Source organism: Mustelus asterias, chromosome 1, assembly GCF_964213995.1.
Source record: "Mustelus asterias chromosome 1, sMusAst1.hap1.1, whole genome shotgun sequence".
Lineage (NCBI taxonomy): Eukaryota > Metazoa > Chordata > Chondrichthyes > Carcharhiniformes > Triakidae > Mustelus > Mustelus asterias.
This window is the reverse complement of record NC_135801.1, coordinates 111,896,175-111,913,173: the sequence shown is the minus strand read 5'-3', so window position 1 is coordinate 111,913,173 and position 16,999 is coordinate 111,896,175. Positions and strand designations below refer to the sequence as shown.

The following is a 16,999-nucleotide window of genomic DNA, read 5'->3' as shown; positions in this document are numbered from 1 at the left end:
GTTACCTATGGACGGCACAGTGGCACAGTGGTTAGCACTGCTGCCTCTCAGCACCAGGGACCTGGGTTCGATTCCCAGCTTGGGTCACTGTCTATGTGGAATTTGCACATTCTCTCCGCGTCTGCGTGGGTTTCCTCCGGGTGCTCTGGTTTCCTCCCACAGTCCAAAGATGCGCAGGTTAGGTGGATTGGCCATGCTAAATTCTCCTTCAGTGTACCTGAACAGGTGTTGGAGTGTGGCAACTGGGGGATTTTCACAGTAACTTCATTGCAGTGTGAATGTAAGCCTACTTGTGACTAATAAATAAACCTTAAATAAGGTTTACCTAGACACTTTGTACCAGGAGGCAGTCACATCCCTTAGGAAATAGTCTTCTGATTTGGTCAGTGATCAAGGAGAGGATGGAGTAACTGTGAGTGAGGCAGGTAAAAGGATCAAGAAGGTAGGGTGGAGGAATCGCAGCAGTTGCAATTATCATAGAGGTTCTTGCAACCTCTTTGGACGAAAGCAGAAACTGCAGGGTGGATGAGTGAATGTGACCATGGCACCATTGTACAGGAAGCCATTCAAGCAGAGATAGTTAATAGTAATGTAGTGACAGTAGGGGACAGCACAGTCTGAGGGTTAGACACAATTCTCTGCAACCAAGAGTGAGAGTTCTGATAGCTGTGTTGTAAGTCTGGTGCCAGGATTTGGGACATCTGCTCAGGGCTGGAGAGGGAGTTTAGGTGGGAGGGGAGGATCAAGTTGTTGTAGTCCACATGGATACCAATGACATTAGGGCTAGGAGAAAGGTTCTGCTGAGGGAGCATGAGCAGCTAGGGGCCAAATTAAAAAGCAAAGCCATGAGCAAATTGGTGTAGGGTAAATAAAACCAGAGAAAAATGCAGGCTCAAAGATTGGTGTAAGAGAAATGGGTTTCAATTCATGGGACACTGGGTTCTAGTACTGGGTAAAGTGGGAGATGTATCATTGGAACAGTCTTCACCTGAACCATACTGGGGCCAGTATTTTGGTGAGTCACCTTACCAGGATGATTGAGAGGGCTTTGAATTAAATAATGAGATTTCTGAGAAATCAAATGTGGAATGATGTGATAAATTAAGGAGAGATGAGGTAAGGTAGTACAGTAACATCAAGGGAAATGATAATCAGAGCATGGCAGGAAAGGAGAGAACATACAAACTTAAGAGTGGGCCAGCACATAAGGCTAGAAATTGCACAAATGGTAAAAGGACATGATTAACAGCTCTGTAACTAAGTGCATATGGCATTGATAATAAAATGGATGAATTGAGAGTGCAAATAGAAATAAATATGTATGATCTGATAGTCATTATAGAGACATGGCTTCATGATGACAGTGGTTGGGATCTGAATATTCAAGGGTACATGACATTTCTGAAGGACAGAAAGATAGGAAAAGGTTGAGGTCTCTGTTAATTAAGAATGCCATTGGTACACTGGGGGTGACCTTAGTTCTAAATATCAAATACGGAATCAGTTTTGGGTAGAGATGAGAAACAGTACTCACATTTTGGACTGGCTTATAAACCCCTAACAATAACCACACTGTAGGATGAGGTCTACAGAAAGGAATAATGTGGACTTGTGACAAGGTTTGGCGATAATCATATGTGATTTTAATATACAGTGGCATAGTGGTTAGCACTGCTGTCTCTCAGCGCCAGGGACCCGGGTTTGATTCTGGCCTTGGATGATTGTCTGTGTGGAATTTGCACATTCTCCCCGTATCTGCGTGGGTTTCCTCCAGGTGCTCCGGTTTCCTCCCACAGCCCAAAGATATGCAGGTTAGGTGGATTGGCCATGCTAAATTGCCCCTTAGTGTCCCAAGGTGTGCAGGTTAGGGGGATTAGTGGGGTAAATATGCAGGATTATGGGGATAGGGTGGGGGAGCGGGGCTGTGAGCCTGGGTAAGGTACTCTGTCAGAGAGGCGGTGCAGACTCAATGATATAGATTGAATGAATCAGATTGGAAAGGGTAGCCTGGAAGGTGAGTTTACGAAGTGCATTTGGGATGGCTTCTCAGACCAACGCATTCTACAGCCAACTAGAGAACAGGTTATTCTGGATCTGGTACAATGAGACTAACAGAATTAATTAATTAATTCACGGTATAGCCTCTAGGTGGCAGTGATCATAACATGATATTTCATTTTCAATTTGAGGGAGAGAAGAATGGGTCGAAGATAGTTTTTTAAAGTTAAATAGGGTCAATTATGAGATTTTGAAGATTGGGAAATTAGGTTAAGAAATAGGCCAATAGAAATGTGGTGGCAGACATTTAAGGAGATGTTTCCTAATACTCAGCAAATATATATTCCAGTGAAAAAGAAAGGCCTTTGGAGAAAGAGGCACAGCCTTGGTTAACTAAGGAAGTTAAAAATAGTATCAAATTGCAAGAAACACATACAATTCTGCGAAGAGTAGGATCAGAACAGAAGATTGGTAACAACAGCGGATAATATGGCAGAAGAAATTAGCATACACGAGAAAGATAGGTAGAAATAAAAAATATAGTCGGAGTTTCTACAGGTATTTAAAATGGAAAACTAAGTAAAGTGAACGTTCTCTAGAAAATGAGTCAGGGTAATTAATAATGGAAAATAAGGAAATGACAGATGAATTGAACAGATATTTTGCATCTATCTTCATTCTACAGGGTACAAATAACATCTCACAAATATCAAGAAGTTAAGGAGAGGGAGAAACTTAAAATAATTACAATCATCAGGGAAAAGGTACTGAGAAAATTATTCGAATTAAAAGCTGACAAGTCCCCAGGGCATGATGGACTTCATTCTAGGGTCTCAAAAGAAGTGGCTGTTGACATAGTAGATGCATTTGTTTTGATTTTCCGAAATTCCCCAGATTCTGGAAGTGTCACACCAGCTTGGAAAATAGTGAATGTAACTCCATTATTCCAGAAAGAAGGGAGACAAAAAGCAGGAGACTCCAGGTCAGTTAGCATAAAATCTGTCATAAGGAAAATGTCAGAATCTATTAATAAGGAGACTGTAGCTGGGTACTTAGAAAATGCCAATGTAATCATGCAAAGTCTACAGGGTTTTGTGAAAGGGAAGTCATGCTTGACTAATTTATTAGAATTCTTTGAGGAAATGGCGTAGATACAGGAAAATCTGTGAATGTGGTGTACTTTGATTTCCAGAAGACATTTGATAAGGTGCTAAATCAAAGGTAACTGCACAAGATAAGAACTCACTGTGTAGAGGATAAATATGAGCATGGATAGAAGATTCATTAGCTAACAGGATATAGAGAGTAGTCATAAATGGATCATTTTCAGGTTAGCAAGATGTAGTGAGTGGAGTGCCACAGGGATCAGTGCTGGGACTTGAACTATTTACAATCTGTATCAATGATGTGGATGAAGGGACCAAATGTACAGTTGCTAAATTTGCAGATGACACAAAGGTAGGAAAGTAAGTAGTAAAGAGGACATAATGGATCTGCAAAGGGACATAGATAGGTTAAGTGTGCAAAAATTTGGAAGATCGAATATAATGTGGGAGAAAGTGAACTTGTCCCCTTTGGCAGGAAGAATTAAAAAGCAGCGTATGATCTAAATGGAGAGAGATTGCGGAACACTGAGGTACAGAGAGATCTGGGTGTCCTGGTACATGAATCATCAATGAAGAAGTTAGTATGTAGGTGCAGCAAGTGATTAGGAAAGCAAATGGAATGTTGTTATTTATTGTTTAATGGAATATAAAAGTGGGGATGGCTTACGACAGTTGTACAGGGCATTGGTGAGACCACTGTGCATTGTGTACAATTTTGGTCTCTTTATTAAAGAAGTGACATAATTACAATAGAAGCAGTTCAGAGAAGGTTCACTCCACTGATCCCTGAGATGAAGGGATTATCCTAAGAGGAAGATTGGATGCTTTGGGCCTCTATTCATTGGAGTTTAGAAAATTAAAAGGTGATCTTTTGAAACATTTAAGATTCTGCAGTGGCTTCACAGAGTGAACGCTGAAAGGATTTTTTCCATGTGGGAGAAATTGGAATGAAGGGACACTGTTCAAGAATAAGGGATCTCCCATTTAACATAGAGATGAGGAGAAATGTTTTCTCTCTTCCCTTGAGAGGATTATTAAGTGATTTTAAGGCAGCTGGATAGATTCTTGACTCAGTAAGAAGTTTAACAACACCAGGTTAACACTAGCTACACCAGATTCTTGACTAACAAGGGTGTCAAAGACTATTGGGGTTAGGTTAGAGCATAGTGTTGAGGCCATAATTGGATCACATCATAGAATCATAGAATTTTTACAGTGCAGAAGGAGGCCATTTGGCCCATCAAGCCTGCACTGACAACAATCCCACTCAGGCCCTATCCCCGTAACCCCACATATTTACCCTGCTAATCCCCCTGACACTGAGGGGCAATTTTTAGCAAGTCCAATCAAACTAACCTGCATATCTTTGGAGTGTGGGAGGAAACCGGCACACTCGGAGGAAGCCCACGCAGATATGGGGAGAACATGCAAACTCCACACAGACAGTGACCTGAAGCCGGAATTAAACCCGAGTCCCTAGCGCAGTGAGGCAGCAGTGCTAACCATTGTTCCACCGTGCCACCAAACCTTGAACTACTGAATGGTGCAGCAGGCTCGAGTTACTTAATGTTATTGTATCAGCAAAATTAATTTGCTTGAAAGCCAGAAGATCCCATTATAATACTTTTCTATATACCTTTAATTTTCTTCGCCATCAATTGAGGCATAGAGATACTCAGTTGAAAAGCAAAAGTGCTAAAGGACATGGAGTAAAGGAAGGGCTGTCATCACTTGCACAGTTGCAGAACAAACTTGGTTAACTAAATGATTGTCCATCAAAATAGTATCTAGGTCAATCTTTAACTGAAACAAAATATCCAACTCATCACAAAAGAAAAAAATGCATTGTCCCATTTGGTATTAATTAAATATCACCTCCATTATTTTTCATGAGAAAATCATTCTTATTTTGTATGCAATTAACTATACTTCCTTTTTATAACATTTAACTTAATCTTTAATATTTATGTTTTATTATTCTAATAAGATCCCTATGTGAAGACTCCAAAGAACACTGTGAGACGGTACTGAGCATGGTTGGATTGCAGTGGCCGGAGGACACAGACTGCAGACAGTTCCCGAGGGAAATCACTGACAATAAGACATGTCTGATGCCTGATGAGAATGTGGAAGGTGAATGTTGAATAATATTAACCTGCAATTCTACTTTTAGTGTCAGTCAAAAATGAAAGATCTTGGCCGCGATAGAGCCACAGACGCAAATCCTGTAATAGCTGCTAAATCTCACAAGCCCCCAAAAATGGGAATTACACCGATGAGATCTTCCCCACCCTCTGCCAGTGATATGATCATAGGGTGTGAACCTGATTTCCATACATTTTAATATATTAATTTATAATTACTGGACTTGACACCATAATGGCCACTCATGATATATTCTACTCCCTGACGGCGTAACGTCACACCGGTATGAATCACTACTGGTTTTCAAAAGCGAAGGTGCAAAGGTGTCTGTAGCTGGTGTGTTTAGACTCCGCCCCTCCAGCTGGCTGTGTGATCCTCATCAGCATTTTGACATTGCACAGATTTGATTTGATCTATTATTGTCACATGTGTTAATATGCAGTGAAAAGTATTGTTTCTTGTGCACTATACAGACAAAGATACTGTACATAGAGAAGAAAAAGAGAGGGTGCAGAATATAGTGTTACTGTCATAGCTGGGGTGTAGAGAAAAATCAACTTAATATGAGGTAGATTCACTCAAATATCTGATGGCAGCAGGGAAGAAGCTGTTCTTGAGTCGGTTGGCACGCGTCCTCAGACCTTTGCATCTTTTTCCCGACAGAAGAAGATAGAGGAGAGTATGTCCGGGGTGCATGGGGTCCTTGATTATGCTGGCTGCTTTTCTGAGGCTGTGGGAAGTGTTTTGCGTGTTCAAGACCCTTTGTAGTTTCTTGCAGTCTTGGATAGAGCAGGAGCCAGACCAAACTGATACAACCAGAAAGAATGCTTTCTATGGTGCATCTGTAAAAGTTGTTGAGAGTTGTAGCAGATATGCCAAATTTCCTTAGCCTCCTGAGAAAGTAGAGGAGTTGGGGGGCTTTCTTCACTATAGTGTTGGCATGGGGGGACCAGGACAGGTTGTTGGTGATCTGGACACCTAGAAACTTGAAGCTCTTGACCATTTCCGCTTCATCCCTATTGGCATAGATAGGGGCATGTCCCCCACTACGCTTCCTGAAATCGATGACTATCTCCTTCATTTTGCTGACATTGAGGGAGAGATTAAGGATGTCGCAATAGTTCACCAGATTCTCTATCTCTTTCCTGTACTCTGTCTTGTCATTGTTTGAGATCTGACCCACTACGTGGTATTGTCAGCAAACTTGAAAATTGAGTTGGAGGGGAATTTTACCGTGCAGTCATAGGTGCATAAGGAGTATAGTAGGGGACTGAGGAAACAGCCTTGTGGGGCACTGGTGTTGAGGATGATCGTGGAGGAGGTGCTGTTGCCTATCCTTACTGATTGCGGTCTGTTAGGAATTCTAGGATCCAGTTGCCGAGGGAGGTGCTGAGCCACAGGCCGTGGAGTTTGGAGATGAGTTTTGCAGGAATAATGATGTTGAAGGTTGAGTTGTAATCAATAAATAGGAGTCTTTGTTATCCAGGTGTCCCAGAGTTGAGTGTAGGGCCAGGGAGATGGTGTCTGCTGTAGCCCTGTTGTGGTGATCGGTAAACTGTAGTGGAGGTAATCTGGGAGACCGGAATTGATTTGTGCCATGACTAACCTTTTGAAGCACTTCATTAATGATGAATGTCAGAGCTACCGGACGATAGTCATTAAGGCATGCTGCCTGGCTTTTCTTTGGTACAGGCATGATGGTCATCTTCTTGAAGCAGATAGGGACCTCAGACTGGTGTAAAGAGCGGTTAACGATGTCTGCGAAAACCTCCACCAGCTGGTCTGTGCAGGATCTGAGTGCTCATCTGGGTACCGCATCTGGGCCAGTCGCTTTCCGTGGGTTGACTTTCAAGAAGGCTGATCTGACGTCTGTGATGGTGACCTTGGATATGGGTTTGCCGAGGCTTCTGGGTCGGAAGGTGTGCTCTTGCTGACCTCTGGCTCAAGACGAGCATAGAATTCAGTGAGCTCATCGGGGAGGGGTGCGTTGGAGCTGGCGATTTTACATGCCTTCATCTTGTAGTTATTATGTCTTACAGACCTTGGCATAGTCGATAGGTGTTTGTGCGGCTAGCCTGGGACTCTAGTTTGGTCCGGTGCTGTCTTTTGGTATCTCTGCTGGATCTCCGTCAATCGTATCTGGATTTCATGTATAGGTCAGGGTTGCCTGATTTGAACGCCTCAGACCTGGACTTCAGCAAGCAATGGATATCCCTGTTCATCCATGGTTTCCAGCTGGGAAACACACAGATTTGCTTCTTTGGTACACAGTGTGTCTTCTACACACTTACTAATGAAGTCAGTTACTGAGTGCTGTTAAATCAGGTGAGAAAAACCAGCTGTGAAGCCACTGAGGTTTACACCACTTTTCTCACCTGATCCAACACTCTGCCATTTTGGGATGATTCTGCCCATTTTCTCTCCTGAAGAAGCTGGTTCTAAGTAGAATAGCGTTCTTTGGGTGTCAGCTGACTTCAGTGCCTTGCCTAAATGACCATTCTATATCTGAAAGTTTAAATGGTGAGAGGCAATTTTTTGTCTTCGTCCCAGTAATCTGGCCCATCGAGCCTGCTCCCACATTCAATAAGATCATGACTGATCTAACTGTGGCCGTAAATTTACTCCCCCGCTTGTCCCTTCTTTTCAATTAACTCTGCCTTAAGCAGCCTTGAATATATTCAATGACCCAGCTCTCGGTAGAAGAGAATTACAAAGGTGAATGACCCTCGGAGGTAGAGAATTTCTCTTTATTTCTGTCTTAAATGGGAGCCCCCTTATTTTTAAACTGTGCTGCTAGTTTTAGATTCCTGTCTGAGAGCAAACATTTTCTTACCTTGTCAAGCCAACTCAGAATCTTGTATGTTTCAATAAGATCAATTCTCATTCTTCTAAACTCTAACGTGTATAGACTTAATCTGCACAAAGGGTTTCCCAGTAAGCCAACTCTTTCATCCCAAGGATCAACCTAGTGTACCTTCTTTGAACTGTTTCCAATGCAATTATATCCTTCCTTCAGTAAGGAGACAAAAGCTGTACATGATATTCCAGGTGCAGTCTCACCATTGCCCTGTACAGTTGTCGCAAGACTTCCATAATTTTAAACTCCATCCCCTTTGCAATAAAGGTCAACATTCCCTTTGCTTTCCATTACTTGCTGTGCCCGCACACTTTCTGTGATTCAGGACAATCAGATCTTTGTACTACAGCATTCTGCAGTCTTTCTCAATGTGAATAATATAGAAACAAAGAAACATAGAAACCAGAATCAGGTGTTGACCATTCGGCCTTTTGAAGCTGCTTCGCCATTCATTTTGATCATGGCTGATCATCGAATTTAATATCCTGATCCCCCCTTCCCCCCCCCCCCCCATCCCTTGATCCCTTATCCCCTAAAGCTGTATCTAATTTCTTCTTGAAATCAGACAACATTTTGGCCTCAACTACATTCTGCGGTAGTGAATTCCACACATACACCACCCTCTGAAGAAATTTCTCCTCACCTCAGTTCTAAAAGATTTACCCCTTATCCTCAAACTATGACCCCTAGTTCTTGGAGACGATGGCCGAGTGGTATTATCTTTAGACTATTAATCCAGAAACTCAGCTAATGTTCTGGGGACCTGGGTTCGAATCCTGCCATGGCAGATGGTGGAATTCGAATTTTTAAAAAACTCTGGAATTAAGAATCTACCGATGACCATGAAACCATTGTCGTTTGTCGAAAAAACCCACCTGGCTCACTAATGTCCTTTAGGGAAGGAAATCTGCTGTCCTTACCTGGTCTGGCCTAAATGTGACTCCAGAGCCACAGCAATATGGTTGACTCTCAACTACCCTCAGGCAACTAGGGATGGGCAATAAATGCTGTGATGTGGAGATGCCGGCGTTGGACTGGGGTAAGCACAGTAAGAAGTCTCACAACACCAGGTTAAAGTCCAACAGGCTTATTTGGTAGCACAAGCCACAAGCTTTCGGAGCGCCACCCCTTGATGAAGGGGAGCAGGTGATGAAGGGGCAACGCTCCGAAAGCTCGTGCTACCAAATAAACCTGTTGGACTTTAACCTGGTGCTGTGAGACTACTTACTGTGCCAGACCTGAAAATTACAGACTTATCCTGTTTCCTATGAGTTATCCAGTCCTATATCCATGTTACTATATCACCAGCACACAGTTAACTTTTATGACACCTTATAAAATGCCTTTTGGAAATTCAGATTGATTTAAATTGGAATGAAAGTTACACAGGTTTCATAGCAGGAAGGCAAACTGCCAGATTATAGCCCAAATAAAGATGATGATAATTGAGTGGCATCTATCCTTTCCGGTGGACCTCATGGTATGGGATTGAAAGTTTGAAACCTTGTTGATTTTCCTCTGACTAATACAATCATACTTGCTCTTGCTGGGATCAATCAATTGTAAATGAAGCTTGTGACACTTCACATCATATTTACTGCAGCAACAAGAATAACTCGCAATTATTGTTCATCTTAGACTCTTGTCTTCAGCTTGGCGGTTGCATCTTTTGAACAAACAACTTGCATTTGTATAACAAACTAAAACATCCAAAGCACTGCACAGTAATCAGAGCCATAGAACAACACATTAGGAGGAGTAACCTGAAGCTTCATCAAAAATGTAGGTTTAAAGAAAGGTCTGGAAGGGAAAGCGAGCGCCGTGGAGAGGGTTAGTGGGATAATTCCAGAGCTTTTGTTCTATATGGCTAATGGCACATAGAGCAGCTGTGGGGTGAATGGAGTAGGAAATGCCGAAGAGGCAAGGTTGGAGGAACACAGAGTTCTGGCAGAGTTGCGAGGCTGGAGGTCATGATCATGAAGGGGTTTGAAAAGAAGGGTGAGAATTCCAAATTGTGGGGATTTGGAAGTCCATGTAGGTTAGCAAGCACAGGGTGCTGGATTAATAGTCTTGCTGTGAGTTAGGATTTGGGATGAGGAATATGGATAAGCTGAAGTTCATAGAGGGTGGAGGACTTCAGGCTGAACAGGACAGTATTGCAATCACTCAGTCCTGAGCTGACAAAAGCATGAGTTTCAGCAATCAATGGGCTAAGGCACAGTGGGATGATCGTAGAAGTAGGCGAACAGCCAGTAGCCTTTTAAATGTTTTAAAGCCAAATTCTGTTGTAAATTATTCATTAAGTCAGCCTCATACCTTGTAGCCTCAAATAAACCTGGGGAAGATGTAGGTCTTATTCAATATTATTGATTTTATATAAATAACTTTTCACCGTTTATATTTTCCCCTTTAACTATAAATTCACAAGAGTAAATTCTCAATAATTTAATGGTAATGAAGCAGTGAAAGAATGGGTTGAAAAATTAGCCTGTCTGCATCTAAAATTGTCCATGTGAAAGTGAATTTACAGAATGATTCAATATTTTGTTCACAGAGTGCTCCCCAAGCCATTTCAAATGCAACTCAGGGAGATGTGTCTTGGCATCAAAAAGGTGTGATCGACGACCAGACTGTGATGATTTTAGTGATGAGGAAGAATGTGGTAGGTATTGCTTAAATTCCTTCTGTGAAGGCCCTTTGTCACATTTTACAGAAAGCGACAGTAACATTTTTGCATAAAATAGGTTTTGTTGGGGTGCAGGCACTAGGCGTTCATCTCCACAACCCAAGGTGAAATCCAGTCCTAACTGATATGATTACCGTCTCCTCTATATGCTGGCAGTGATTTGAGTTTGGGCAGTGTTCATCTGGTCCCTAGTGGATTTGGACTTATCGCACAAAACTGTCCCTCATTTGGTAATAATTGGCAATTTCACTCGAGAGGTTACAGGTTAACCAGGGTGAAATTTAACGCTCTCCCCCATGGTGAGTTTGGTGGCATTTAATCAGGCAGGAGGATGGCGTGTGTGGACTCTGCCACCTTCCCACTTCCACCTTGATTATGTCCTTGGTGGAAAGGCCTGCAGACGGCCTTCCCACCTTTCTGCCAATTGAGGCTCACTATGAGCTTCATCCTGCTGCTGCTTGTGGTAACCCAGCGGCGGGCAGGGAACTTGCCATGCAGGAAGCATGTCAAGAAAACCCTGTTCCAGTTGGTTTTGAGCTCCCAGGGCCGCTCGTTCAAAGGCACCAAGTGCATGATAAAGGGACCTAGCATCAGGAAGGGAGATCCACCCTCTGCCCTTGCTGGTGAACCCACTCACTTCCCCCTTCCCTGTGACCCACTCCCACCATCACTCATCTGTAGCCTGGGATCCAGCAATGATATTTATGGGTATATGATGTACAGGCACCAGCCACTGCCTCCCCAGGGTCGGTTAGCTCAGTTGGCTGGACGGCTGGTTAGTGATGCAAAGCAATGCCAACAGTGTGGGTTCAATTCCCATACCAGCTGAGGTTACTCATGAAGGCCCACCTTCTCAACCTTGCCCCTCGCCTGAGGTGTGGTGATCTTCAGGTCAAATCACCACCAGTCAGCTCTTCCCTTCAAAGGGAAGAACAGCTTATGATCATCTGGGACTATGGCAACTTTACCTTTATCTACTGTTAAAAGCTGCTGGTCTCAGGTTGGCAGCTCTTGGCCACTCTGAGGTGCATGATTGCCAGGAAGGCCCACTGCTGCCCGTTGTGTGTCTGAATGGGGCGTTCCTGAACCGAAGCAATGCGGGGCTCTCGCTGGCTCTCCTGCCTACCGGCATGACTCCCATTAAATCACCCCTCCACCAGTGTGGGAAATGGAAATTTCACAGTGCTGTAATTGGGCCTGCTCCTATGAGGTTGAAGTTTGAGTATATTGTTGGGACAGAGTGGAAAGAGCTTTATTTTGCATCTGCTTGTGTTATACCTGACTTGGGGAGTGCTTGGGTTCATGAAATGGCAGGAGTTCTATTCCAGAGTCCCTGTTGAGCACCAACTTCTTAAATCTATTCTCCACTTGACCTTTAAGAGCACTTTGAAAAGTTTATTGTAGATGTCCCTGCGGCAGCAGATTTTAAATTCTTAATCTGTGTTAGACTGGTATCATTAAACTGATAACTTGTCAGGTTGCTGTTGATGATGTGAGCACTAGAACAATCAACAAACAAGTAGCTCCTAGTAACAATCAGTACACAAGGTTGTCTGCGATCCACGGCAGGCAGTAATATATTAGGGGTCTGACGCACGAAGCAGTCAGTTTTAGAAATTAGTTGAGTCAATTTGACTCCATGGTTTTTCGCTTTGTCCTTCTCCACAGTCCAGCATTTTCAAACAAAAATTATGATTTATGTTTTTAACAAGATTGTGTACTGACAGGAAAAGACCTGTTGGTCCATCCAGCCTGTCCCACACCAGTGTGAAACTTTGTTTATCTCAACATATACACTCCTATCCCAACCAAAATCAGGTGATATTCTGGGAGAGTAAAATAAAGGCCTGCTTGGGAAAAATAATATAGCAATTTTTTCTTTAACCTCCTAAAACTAGTTCAAGAGATCACTCAGGTAATTCTGTGCTGTACTTACCTGTTATATGAAGTGATTTTTGCCCAGCTAGAAACAGGTGGTAAAGCTCTCATTTAACAATTTGATGTCTGCTCATGTGTTGGTTGTCTGTCCAGAGATCCATCATTCTCTGCACAAAGTACCACCTCCTGACATATAACCTGGATTTGGCCTTATTCAACTTGAAATTGTGGCACTGGTGCCCCCTAATTTCCTTAATTGAGACAGATGAGTAACTCCTGTACTATCTAATCCCTTTAAAATAATCCCTCAACCGTAAAATCTTAGCAACATCATTTAAATTTATCTGTGTAAACTTGCACCCTTCTCGCATGTCCTTAGAAATACCACGTGAGATATATGGCGGTAGTGGGGGGGGGGGGGGGGGGGTGGGGGGGATCCTGAAATCCGGTCCTGTCTGCTTTTTAATCCCACCCCCAGCGTGTTGTGTGTTTGCCCTGCATTGGAACATCAAAATCAGGCTCTATGCTGGCCAAACCCCAACTTGCTATGCAACTGTCAAGAAAGAAGAGGACAACCTTTTGGAAGAACCAAGATTCAGGTCATTATCCATCCGGGAGTTACAGATTCTGAGAATTAATGACAATATCTACTTTAACGTTAAATCCTCCCTCTAATAGTCTATTAACCAGTCTCTCACAGTACTGACAAGATTGCAAGGAGTGCTTACTTCATCCCAAGTTTGGATGAAAAATACAAAATTTGGCTGCATCAACATATCTGATACAATTGATAATTATGATGGGTGATGATATGTCTGATTTAACATATTAATATTTTTGAACAAGAAGGCTATTCATTATCAGGCAATCTTTGTGCTGGCTAGTTCCATAAATCATTTATATTAAATTGATTATCTGAAAGTTATTGTGGAGATTGGTTTACGCTTCTATCTAGATACACCCAGATCGCCCATGTGCATTGCATAGCTAACATTTTGGCGGATTGGAGTATATACTGTCAAACAACTAACATTTTTTTTCCCACTGGTCAAAATCAGGGTTGACCAATCTCCTGCCCATCCACAACCACACTTGTAATGGAGCACCTTCTTAATGCCTGCAGCTTCCTGGCTGCATTGAAACTAAACCATGATTGAAAATGGTCCCAGCTTTCTGATTCTGCTTGCAGACAGGTAGCTTGGATTCAGGGCTATTTTGACACCTGATTTTGCAGGAAGTGAAAAATCTGTCCCACCCCAAAACCGTATTATTCAAAAAGTGTGTTATTTTAAAAATGTACAAATCATGCACTGAATTGTCTATCTTAGCATTGTACATGCATGAATTTTAGTGTCTTCTAATAGATCAGCAGAAATTTGCACAACTTCCTCGGACTATACTGAACCTTCGGTCACGTAGACTTACTGTGATAGCTTTTGTTCTTCATTTTTTCTGAATTTCACTGACATCCCACTTCTAGTTTGTCTGATAGTAATTAAGTTTATGTATGTAGGAATGCCACTTTTTATCAAATTTTGTTCTGAAAATATGCAAGAAGCGAGTTTCTAAAACCATTAGTGTAATCTGGTATTCTCATGGCAACTGACCTTTGTATAGAACAGCAATCTAACATGGTTACAACAGATTGTCCCACTCAATAGTCCATTTGACCTCACTAGAACAGATTGAAGTATCAATTCAAAATGATGTTTCCTTCCATAGATTCATGCAATGCTTACCAAAGTTTAACCTTGGATAAAAGGTATCTTTGCAGATAGCGACTTCAAATAACATTTTAAAAATGCATTAAGTGCCTGTTCATCTTGGACCCATTTTAAGCTTGTTAGTTGCATTTTCTGAACGAAACAACAATTCACACTTGTACAGTATCTTTAACATAGTAAAACATCCCAAGCTGCTTCACAGTAACATAATCAGACACAATGAATGCTGAGCCAAAGAATTAGACATGAGGAAGGATAATTAAAAGCTTGGTCAAAGAGATGAGTTTTCACACCAGAACAGAAGGGCAGCACGGTGGCATAGTGGTTAGCACCGCTGCCTCACAGCGTCAGGAACCTGGGTTCAATTCCGGCCTTGGGTCACTGTCTGTGTGGAGTTTGCACATTCTCCCCATGTCTGCATGGGTTTCCTTTGGGTGCTCCAGTTTCCTCCCACAGTCCAAAGATGTGCGGGTTAGGTCGATTGGCCATGCTAAATTGCCCCTTAGTGTCAGGGAGATTAACGGGGTATATACATGGGGTTATGGAGATAGGGCCTGGGTGGGCTTGTTGTCGGTGCAGGCTTGAGAGGCCAAATAGCCTCCTCCTGCAGTGTAGGGGTTCTATGATTCTATAAAGGAAGAGGGGGGGTGAAGGCACAAAAATTTAGAGAGTGTAACTTCATGGTGTCTGGCCAGCATATAGTGTGTGTGCTTCTCTGGTGGCACGGTGGCATTAGACGGGATTTACCACTCAATCCGCCGCCACGTGTTCCACGGAGACAGCCTGCCACTGGCTGGTGGCAGGATCTTCTGGTCCTGCCGTTGTCAACTGGGTTGAACGCACCCCTTGTCACCAGGAAACCCGTGGCAGGGCTGTGCTGCCGGTGTGAGGGACCGGAAAGTTCCGGCCATTGTTTCTTACATGAGTACAGATTGAAAGATAAGTTACTTTGAAAGCTTTCTGTGTTAAATTCTAATGCAGAAAGTGCAGTTATGAAAGGAAACTTTCCTCAAGATCTGAGGGGAGACATTGGGCCGTAACTTCCGAGCTCCCCAGCGTCAGATTGAGGGAGGCTTCCCCAAAGATGCTCTGGGGAACGCGTTTCGGAACTTCAATTGTAAGGATTTTGCACCGCAATTGCCTAGAAGTGCCAATTTCCTCTGGGCAAAAGCCCTGCGTGAGAACCATTTGAAAATGCAATTTAAACTTCAGATGGTTCTGGCAGTGTTATACCAATAGTTACTCAGAAAGAGAAGAATGAAAACCTCTTCTAATTTCTGGGTATCTATTGTAAAGACTCAAACCAATGACCACAAGGAGATATGTTTTACTCTGTATGGAAAGAAAGGTGCTTTTATTAAACATCAGACTAAACATTTTATATTTGGTGAATTTCTGTTCTTGACTCAGTTTACTCATTCACTGGTTTCAGTGCTGCATTGTGCAGTGATGGCTCCACAATTGATCATTATGGCTGTCTATGATGTAAACAGAAATTGTTTTGAAATTTTACCTGATAAAATTGCTGCGTGCTAAACGACATTTTAGAAATATCTGTTTTGAATGAGAATTGTGACCACCACTGCTAACTTTACCACAGGACACTTGTTCTGGTCCCTGTAGAAACTATTAACTCGAAGTTTGAATTTCTCTTTCAAAGCTACTAACAAGAAGAATGACACATCAAGGTTTGACATTTTTAAACTTTTACTATACCAACTGAAAAAGAACACTACTGACTAAAAACTATTCTCTTTTTGTAGGCCATTTATACTTTAAAATACAGAATAAAGATCCCCAATTAATCTATTGCATGAATTAAAGGCCAGAATTCTCTGGCTGCTCACGCTGGCGGGATTCTTCAGTCCCACCGGTGGCGCACCCCCTGCCATGAGTTTCCCGGTGTCGTGAGGTGGCTTCAATGGGAATTCTTATTGACAGTAGTAGGACCAGAAGATCCTGCCACCTGCAAATGGCTTGCCACCTCCTGCTTCTGAGAAAAACACTGAGGGTAGGCCACAGAATCTCACCCAAAGTCTCCCATTAAGTTATATGTTATATTGTCCCTTAAATGGGTGCTTCATCCTCAAAGAACCAGTCTAACATCATACACAGCTCCAATGGCTTGCTTTTTTGCTTTCACAGCAGAGTAACGTCTAATTCTGGAATTGTCTTTCATTGTGAGGACCATGCTTAAATCCCTGTGGCTCTAAGCTAGGTAAATCTTACATTTCCCTTTGAATGATCATCAATCTTCAATCTGAATTCTATGCTCCAACCTACGCTCTACATAGTGAATGATAGAGATGACATTTTCTCTACTGAGGGTACAAGCCTGGTATTTCTATCTTGCATCTCAGATGGCAGTAGAACACACAAAGCAAAACTGCAAAAAGCCCTGTGATATTCATGGATTTTCGGGAAGCCTGTAACCTAATCTCAAAAATAGATCCCTCTACCCTCTTCCCCATGTCAACAGGAATCACATTAGCTTTGTATTTAAGCAGAAATGCTAATCAGTTATCTGCAATAAAAATAATCAGTTGTTTGTGTTGCTAACCCTGACACTGTACTTGCACCAGTAATTTCTAACTTGCTGACATTG

General features: G+C 42.5%; 1 protein-coding gene across 1 annotated transcript in view; it reads left to right on the top strand.

The window, feature by feature from the left end:
* The window catches only part of corin (corin, serine peptidase), a 207,132-nt gene that overhangs the window by 155,555 nt on the left and 34,578 nt on the right, over positions 1–16,999 (top strand). The window contains exons 13-14 of the mRNA XM_078238027.1: positions 5,092–5,237; positions 10,661–10,768. Coding sequence (XP_078094153.1) covers positions 5,092–5,237; positions 10,661–10,768 — 254 coding nt within the window. The remainder of the gene's footprint in view (positions 1–5,091; positions 5,238–10,660; positions 10,769–16,999) is intronic.